This window comes from Electrophorus electricus, chromosome 6 (assembly GCF_013358815.1).
Source record: "Electrophorus electricus isolate fEleEle1 chromosome 6, fEleEle1.pri, whole genome shotgun sequence".
Taxonomy (NCBI): Eukaryota; Metazoa; Chordata; class Actinopteri; order Gymnotiformes; family Gymnotidae; genus Electrophorus; species Electrophorus electricus.
Genome location: NC_049540.1, coordinates 27,452,034 through 27,460,863, shown reverse-complemented (window position 1 = coordinate 27,460,863; position 8,830 = coordinate 27,452,034). Strand labels below are relative to the sequence as shown.

General features: G+C 46.7%; 1 protein-coding gene across 1 annotated transcript in view; it reads right to left on the bottom strand.

The window, feature by feature from the left end:
• Nucleotides 1-5,935: 5,935 nt before the first annotated feature.
• Nucleotides 5,936-8,830, bottom strand: part of smad7 (SMAD family member 7) — a 15,112-nt gene continuing 12,217 nt past the window's right edge. The window contains exon 4 of the mRNA XM_027004287.2: nt 5,936-6,886. Coding sequence (XP_026860088.1) covers nt 6,348-6,886 — 539 coding nt within the window. The 3' untranslated portion in view covers nt 5,936-6,347. The remainder of the gene's footprint in view (nt 6,887-8,830) is intronic.

Below are 8,830 nucleotides of genomic sequence, written 5' to 3'. Positions count from 1 at the left end.
ACAGGAAGGGATTTAGCCTACCGCAGAGCTGTGGTACAGGGCGTCCCCGACAGAGACACACTCCTGTAGAGACAGTCGCCTGTCTGAACTCTAAAACGTGTGTGGCTCAGACCAGGCTGGCTTAATGTGTAACCAGAAACAGTGTGGCAGTAAAAAAAAAAACCTTGGTGTGCCCATTTTCTAAGGGAGTAGTAGTTATTTTTTATTAATTATGCATTTGCAAACTTACTAAGCTTTTCCTCAAACCACTCATCTACAAAGCATGGAACTGCAAGGGCTAACGTAGCACAGGTATCGTTTTATTTTCTCCTGAGGTGGATAACAGCTTTCTTAGCATCCTCTAAATGTGAACTGATTTTGGTGAAATCGGTGAACTGTTCGTCTTTGGGCTCAGATACCCTTCAACAAGACACTAAGTGATTTTCATTGGTGTTCTGCTATTTAGGATAGTATGAAGCCATTTCCACAGAGAATACTCAGGCTTCACTAACTTGCTGCTGTAATGCTTTTCATGTTCTACAAAAACATTTTGGTGTATCCTGTGCAGCTGTCTGGGTTTATTTGTTCAAAAAATGTTTGTTGGTCTTTTGTTTGTTTGTGTTTACTGTCATCTTTGCTTTTTGTGTTTGTGTTTATTGTTTTATGAGTTCCAAACATTTTTCATTGCTTTTAGAAGCATCTTGTGGGCTTGGCCCAGTTATAATGTTTGAAAGAACAACACTAGTTTAATGATAATAACTTTTTTATACCCTAAGATTAAAAGTAATGAAGAATGACATTATGAAGGGACTGTTTTTCATTTTCTTTAATATGTATGCATAGTAAAGTAACTCCAGAAAATAAACAGTGTGTAGGTGGTGTTGAATAGTCTTTGTCCTGAGAGGAGGCCATGTGATTTTGGTAGAAGACAGAGGGATTGCGTTTCCTCTTTTAGGTGTTTTAGTGTTTCGAGTGTTTGCGTAAGCGAGTCTGGTGAGTTCTATATTGATTTATCTTAATTACAACCGTTGCCTGTGTCTCTTCCTGCCAAAAGAGAAACTGTTGGTTTTAATGTGTGTCTGTGACGGTTTCTGAGAGAAGGGTGTTCTGTACACATCAACGGGTATGAGTCTGTTTGTTAAGTTTATAGTGTACGAGGTTTTCTGTATCTGACTGAATCATTATCCCAGTCTGACAGTCCTCACCCGGTGTGGGTGTGTCTGTGTGTGTGTGTGTGTGTGTGTGTGTGTGTGTGTGTGTGTGTGTGTGTGTCTGTCTGTCTGTGTGTGGGTGTGTGTGTGTGCGCGCGTGCGTGTGTGTGTGTGTGTGTGTCTGTCTGTGTGTGTGTGTCTGTCTGTGTGTGGGTGTGTGAGATCCCAACTGTAATTTACAGCAATTCACACAGGAATTTAGGACTCAGCTTTTCTCTCTCTCTCTCTCTCTCTCTCTCTCTCTCTCTCTCTCTCTCTCTCTCTCTCTCTCTCTCTCTCTCTCTCTCTCTCTCTCTCTCTCTCTCTGCATTTATATCAAATTACCAGTCCAGCCACAAGCTCCGTCTGAATTTTAATTCTGTACACACTGATACAAACCTTTTGACGCAGAGCAAGCTGAAGAATATCAGCAGTCTCTCTGCTCTCTGTATACTGCGTGTTTCGTGGCTCCACTGGAGTTTTTTTCAATATAAGCAAAATGTAAAAATATATTTTTGATGTTCTTTTTTTCTTCTTCTTTCTTATGTTTCAGCAAGTTTTCTTTACCTTTTCAATCCATTTTATCTTCTTATTCATTATAATTTTGCACAGAGCAGACAAATGCCACATAAGACTCATATACTAAAACATTCCTTTTTACAAATACCTTTATTTCATTATATCAGCAGGTCATTTTTACACCAAATACATTACTTCCTAACACTCACTGAGAGTTGGAGGACTATAGTGTGACTAGTACATGGAGATATTTTGCTAGACTGGCGGTCCTGCTGCGTCGACGCTGTGTATCTAGGTCCTCTGTACCTAGGTGATTCACAGTTTCCCCTGATCTACTTCTCTCTGTTATGACACTTCCAGCTTTTCTCACCCTGCTCCTGGGCCTACAGATGAATTCACCTTTTTTACTTGTTCAGCCAGTGAGATGATGTTGTGCTTGTAAACCACCGCTGTGCTCTGGTGGGGGCACGTTAACATGTCAGCGACGCTGTAATTGGTGTCTAGGTGCTCGCTTGCCGTTGGCGAGCATCCGAAACACGGACGGAGAGTGGTGGCTTAGCTGTGTGCTGCGTCTGCCCCTGCACAGACATTCTTCAGACGTGAGGTATGTGCAGACGAGCGCCTGAGTGCACCCTTCTATTGACCTCCAGACCATTCCAACTCACTCTCACACTCCTGTCTCCGCACTGCCCGGCCACATACCAATCAGAGCCCAGCACCAGACTTGTTCTTCTTTATAACCAAAGATAACATGGATTGATGGCGTGCGTGTGTGTGCGCGTGTGTGTGTGTGTGTGTATCTGGTGTTTATCTGGTGTTTAACTGAATTCTTCTGACATATTGGAAAGAGGTTGCTAGGCAGGATGATATAGAAAGAACGAGTGAACTTTAACAGAGTATGGAAGTCCTTTAGACAGTATGGAAGTCCTTTAGACAGTATGGAAGTCCTTTAGACAGTATGGAAGTCCTTTAAACAGTATGGAAGTCTTTAAGAGAGTATGGAAGTCTTTAAGAGAGTATGGAAGTCCTTTAGGGAGTATGGAATTCCTTTGTTTACCTCTAGTTATCTTTTCTTGCTTGTTAAACATTGATGTGACACAGAGAGGCTCCTCTGACTAGAAACAACTGAAGAATGAGGCACAGGGGTTTCATTGGTGTTTAATGCAACAATCATATGCATAAAGTAACACATGAACCATTCCACCTGTAGGTGTAAGAATTTTTTTAAATAATGAAACCTGCTTTCTTTCTGGGGGGAGGTGACAAAACTGGATGTGTTTGAAAGATCTGATCTGAACTTCAGACTTCACACCACTTCACCAGTATAACCCACATAATCTCTACTGTCACTCATTCATCTGAAGCTGCAGTCGCTTGACTTTAGCTGGCATTCACACTTCTAAAACGAATTTAACTCAGCTTAGTAATAAGTGTGCGGCATTAGCCAGACGTTACGTGTCGCGCCATCGACATTCCTGCTTAGGAATCCCAAAAGCATCGCACTACCCGAAGGTTTTGCTTAGAACTGCACCTTCTCTCACTTTGGTAGAAGCTATTTTGACATTTTAGCAGATCTGATCTTTCACACTTCAAAGGCAGTCCTGGCAATGCCGATGTCTATTTATCACCGCACCACCGAGTGAGGCACAGGGCGTGGCCCCAACCCTCTTCTCGCACGCTCCTTTCCTCGTCCAGCGGCCCAGAACATGAGACGGCATGGAATGAGTTTCCAAAACAAGACAAGGACACAGCTAACGGTGCAGGGGCACCACTACAAGCACGGCCTCTGGTTAATGTCTTACCGTCGCCCCACCACTTCATCTGAGAGATTGGCCTCTGACCTTTCCCTCTAACCCAGGCAAGCCTCAGCTTTCAGGCCTTTGCCGGGAACGGGATGCCACTGAGTAGTCTGGCATGTTATTGGAAGCGGGAGGTGGGGGGTTGCAGTGAGGGAATGTGTGAATGATTTCCACATTTTTGTTCGCTCCCATGCACTTCAACATCCAAATGGGAAAAGCAAGGAAACAAGGCAACCCAGGGCACAAGAAGCATAACAGAGTGGGAGAGGTAGATGCAGGGGAGGAGCTTGATGGGGACAGGGGAGGAGCTTGATGGGGACAGGGGAGGAGCTTGATGGGGACAGGGGAGGAGCTTGATGGGGACAGGGGAGGAGCTTGTCCGGGGACAGGGGAGGAGCTTGTTCGGGGACAGAGGACGAACTTGCTCAGTGTCATGAGAAAGTGTGTGTACAGGTTTCAAAATGAGTACAAAAAAGGTGTGATAAGTGGATGAGTGATCCTACACTCCCTCCTTCCTTCTCCTGTGCTCCACCCGCCAATGACCCAGCTGTCCTGCAGACAAGTCTGCCCGCCTCCCCCTCATGACACAGTGCAGACCACCATTAAAGTGCCTTATCTCCTCCAGAGTGGGGGAGCAGAGGAGTGGGGGAAGATTTGCTCTGGCTGAGACATGTACTTAGGTGGATACACAAACCTGCACACGTACACACATGTACATGGAAAGACTGGAAACGACACACATCCTTTCTGCATTGCCTAGAAGCCTAAAATCAACCATCAGTCTTTTAGCTAAAGAAGCCCACCCAGTCCTCTATAAATACAGAGTGAGAGTGAGAGAGAGAGAGAGCGAGCGAACTGGTCAACAGGCGTACGTAGACTGGTCGGCTCCACAGCTGACTCAGATACAGCCTGTTCACTGCAGGGCTGTTAGCGTGTGAACTGCAAAGCGAAAGCCAGCAAACCCATGAGGGCAACATCCTTATCAGATCTGTGAGGAAAGAGGGAAAGAGAGAAGAATGCTAAATCAGATTGCATTTGCTTTGAACACTCTCTGTTTTGACTGGGCATGGGTTTTGGTTATTTGAAGTAGCAGGTTTGGTTTGGAAACACTTAAATGATTTTAGGTGGTGCTCTGATGTAGTTGGATGTGAATTTGATCCCACCTAATTTTCCTAAAATAATTACGTTACACTTGCAGCATTTAGCAGATGCACGTATCCATAGCGACTTAGAAAAGTACTGCAATCTGTAGTACTGAAATGCCGAAAGAAAAAAACTTCAGTACTGTCATGTGGTTGGGCTGGGGAAAAAAAAAGCAGAAAAGACGAAAAAACAAAACAAAACTCAAAGTTATGAATGTCTGAAAGAGGAGTACCCCCCCCCCCCCAGTTCATCCTACAACCCCCCTCCGCTGTTTCCTATTGCTTTTAAAGGCCTGGGCATTCGTGACTGGAAATGTTCAAAGTGATCCGTCTCGTACCACCGGGTGCCACTAACAGCCTACCGATGCGGATGTCAAAGACACCCATCACTGTGCCTTTGTGAGACAGGAGGCTCGTGGAAGGGACGGGCAGAAGGGAAAAGTTTGGCTAATTCATCACGCTGCGTGCGGAGTAGAGAGGCGCACCCTCCCTCCGCGAGGCAGACGCACAGGCGGCGGGACGGGCGAGACACGCACATTCGTCATCACAACCGGGGGGATCTCACGTTGAGGAGCGCGGGTTCGTCGCCTCTTTGTTCGTTCAGGATTAATCACTTTCAGCTAAGATGTATGAACTCGGCAAATGTTTAGTTCGCTGCAATAGTAACTTTGCCATGTCAAATAACATAAAGTAAATGGAAACAAATAAATGGAAGAGGAAACTGGGAAATTAGGTTTTTGAAAGTACTGCACTAAAAACAGTTTAGAATTATTTTACAGGTTTGATCTAAAACTCATAAAACCATCAAAAGGGTATCTTTATACACTTGGTGTAGCCTATGGTACAGTGTTTTTTGTCCAGGACCAGGGCCTGCACTCACTGAGCCTAAGCCTTAAAGGGGAAGTGTGTCTGCACTCACAAAGCCTTAAAGGGGAAGTGGGCATGCTTTTTTTTTTTAATGAGCCCTGGCTGACATTAAAAGGACAATCTGGGATTTATGAGCTCAGCTTCCTTTCTGTGATCTCAGAACATCTTAATGAATGGCAGGTCCCCATAATGAACACTATCTACAAAAAAACCCAGGAAGGTTTACGCTGTACACTGTTTGTTACGTTAAAGGGATTGCTGAAAAAGAGAGATCGGGATTCCAAAGCAAGGGTTTTTGTTTTGTTTTGGTAACATTACCATTTTATAGCTTTGCTAACAAATAGAGAATTACTCCAAAACCATCTTATCTGGTTTAAAATATGCCATCACAGCAATCTAGCAAACAAATACACAGATACACAAAGATGAGTTAGATTTTTTATTTTTATTTTGGCATTTCTGTTTGCATTTATATTAAGCAAAGTGCACCTTTTCTGTTTCTCAACACATTGCACAATACATAAATAACGATGCATATAAAACGTCTTCATATTTACAAGTAATAATATATTTATATATAACATAAAATACATTTCAATTTTTATTTCACTTAATTAAATCTTAGTCATTTAATAAACAAGTCACCGTGGGTTTTCTCTTTTTTTTCCTCTTAAAACATCTTCCAGAGAACTCTCGCTCTCTCTCTCTCTCTCTCTCTCTCTCGCTCTCTCTCTCTCTCATGCACACACACACACAAAAAAAGAAACCTGTCCAAAGGAGATCATAGCCAGGCCATGTCCATGGCGATCGGGGGGGGGGGCGGCATGGGGTTAGGGCTGGGGGGCTTGTCGCTATCGATTATTGAATATAACCTCAAGCCAGCAGGGGCAGCTGCTGATGAACTGTCTGGTGTAGCACTGACCCCAGCCCTTGACGAAGCTGATCTGCACTGTGAAGCTCGTGCATGGCTGCTGGCTGAACTCGTGGTCGTTGGGCCTCTGCAAACTACTGGCCTTCTCGAAGTCGAACGCCTTGATGGAGAAGCCCGGGAACACTTTGTGCACAAGCAGCGTGCGCGACGCCGGGTCGTCCAGCGTGGCCGACTTGATGAAGATGGGGTAGCAGCTGCGGTTGTACACCCACACGCCGTCCGCCTCGCGGCTCAACTGGATGCCGTAGCCGATCTTGGCCCGGACCATCTGCACGAGCTGGCTGCGGTTGCCAGAGGAGAGCTGGCCCAGGCAGAAGCCTGTGCCCTGAGGTAGGTCGTAGAAGATGTCCAGGGACGGCTCCCGGACGGAGTAGAGGCGGCCCACGCGGATCTTCTCCTCCCAGTACGCCAGCATGCACCAGTGTGCCCGCTCCCCAGACTCCTGAAGAGCTTGGGAATCTGGAGAGAGAGAGACACACACATGTCGGTTAGTGGATGGAGTCAACCATGAAACTACAATAGCAAGGACGCAAAAGAGCAATCCAGTGGGAGGAAGAGGAGGGAGAGAGGAAGGAGAGAGGACAAGCAGCGACACTAAGCACTCGAAGCATGTTTGGAAATGCAAGACACCTGGATAGGCCAAAGGAAAAGGATATAACCGCCAACACACGCCGCCCTACAGACCACATGCCCACAGAGGCACCGGATCAGAAGTCACCGGGAGAGGATCACTGCGTGTTCCCTCCCGTCGCCACCCTGGCGCTCGGAAACGACTGTCCTGCTTGCTGCCAAACATCCCCGCATCCCTCGCCCCGGCGTCAGGGAGCCAACGCCACAGGAATGCCAAGAATGCGGATTCCCGCCCGGCCCGTCACTGGGATGCGGCTCGTCTGTAGCGCCTCCCACGTGCATTAAACCTGCGCTACCCTGCCTACGGTCATTGGCAGGAGATGATACTTGATGCTTGGCGTATTTAAAGGAGAAGAGGGATCCCTCTCCAGCAACGCATCGGAAAAGTAGCTGGCAGGATACCAACCAGCAGTGGCAGCACAAAAGCTGGGATACACAAGCACCTGCTTGACCTTAGAATAAACCATCAGCCACCAGTACACAAAACCTCACATACAGGCGCGCAGTGGAGAAATGTACCATGGAAGCATGTTCTTGCAGAGCACCCTACACCACACGCACACACTCTCCTTAAGCGTTTCCCTGACTGGAGCTAAGGGGAGGAATAAAAATCCTCTCCCTTAGCATGCAAGCACCAACAGCCTAGTGGGGGTGGGGGGGGAGAGAGAGAGAGAGAGAGAAAATACAGTTACAGTTACTGATTTTTTTTTCTTCCTGTCTGTGCTACTTCTGCATATTATCTTCCCCTAGCTGCTGCCTGATTTTTGACGCTTCAATAACAAATATGCGAACATGCGAACACACACACACAGACACGCTCATCTCCTCAGCTTCAGAACATAGTCCTGGGGGGTGGGAGTGGGAGGGAGTGGGAGCAGACCTCCCGGTATTCTGGGCTTCGTCTGCGAGGACACGGAGTGCAGGCAGTAATTTGGCTGAGCTCGGGAGTTCCATCACTGGCCACCTCTGTTATTACCCCCAAACCAGCCTTCATCAGGGCCCAGAGAACCCTGGAAAAGCAGGAAAAGAAGGAAGGATTCTCTGCATAATCCAAGACCAAGAGCTGTGCAGGGACAATCTGAGAGAGAGACACAATATGTTTGTGTTTCTCACCCTACACTCCATCTCTCTCTCTCTCTCTCTCAAACACACACACACACGACACAGTATGTAACTCTTGGTTAAAGAAAAGTTCCTTAAAAGAAGTTTTTTTTCCCCTCATTCGTAACGCCTGTGCCACAGATCTCATTATTCCTGAGCAGAGCCTCCACTGTCCAATTGCTGTCTCAGCTCAAACAGAAACATAGACACTGAGAGGGTGGGAGAGAGAGAGAGAGAGAGGTGGCGTCTGAGGGTCATTATATGGCTGCCTGTCTGGGCTTGTCATCACAGCCTGAAACCACTGTGGTATTTATCTCTCACTCACACACACACACACACACACACACACACACACACACACACACACACACACACACACACACACACACAAAAACAAACACACACGTGCAATGAGGTATTTATCTTCAGGCCTAGTGCTCACTGACAGTATGGGAGTTGTACAGTAGTTAGCTCCTTTCACGCAGACAAGCCTGCAAGCACAAGTGTACAGAGAATATCAGCACTACGACCACACGGTAGTGGTCACAGCCAGTCCAGAGGGTCCGCGAGGTCAAGCACAGGGAGGTCGTATCTCCTCCAGGTGTGTCCTACTGTGTGGTGCGAACAGCAGCTCAGGAAGACCAAGTGGTTGTGTGCATGTCACACGGGGGG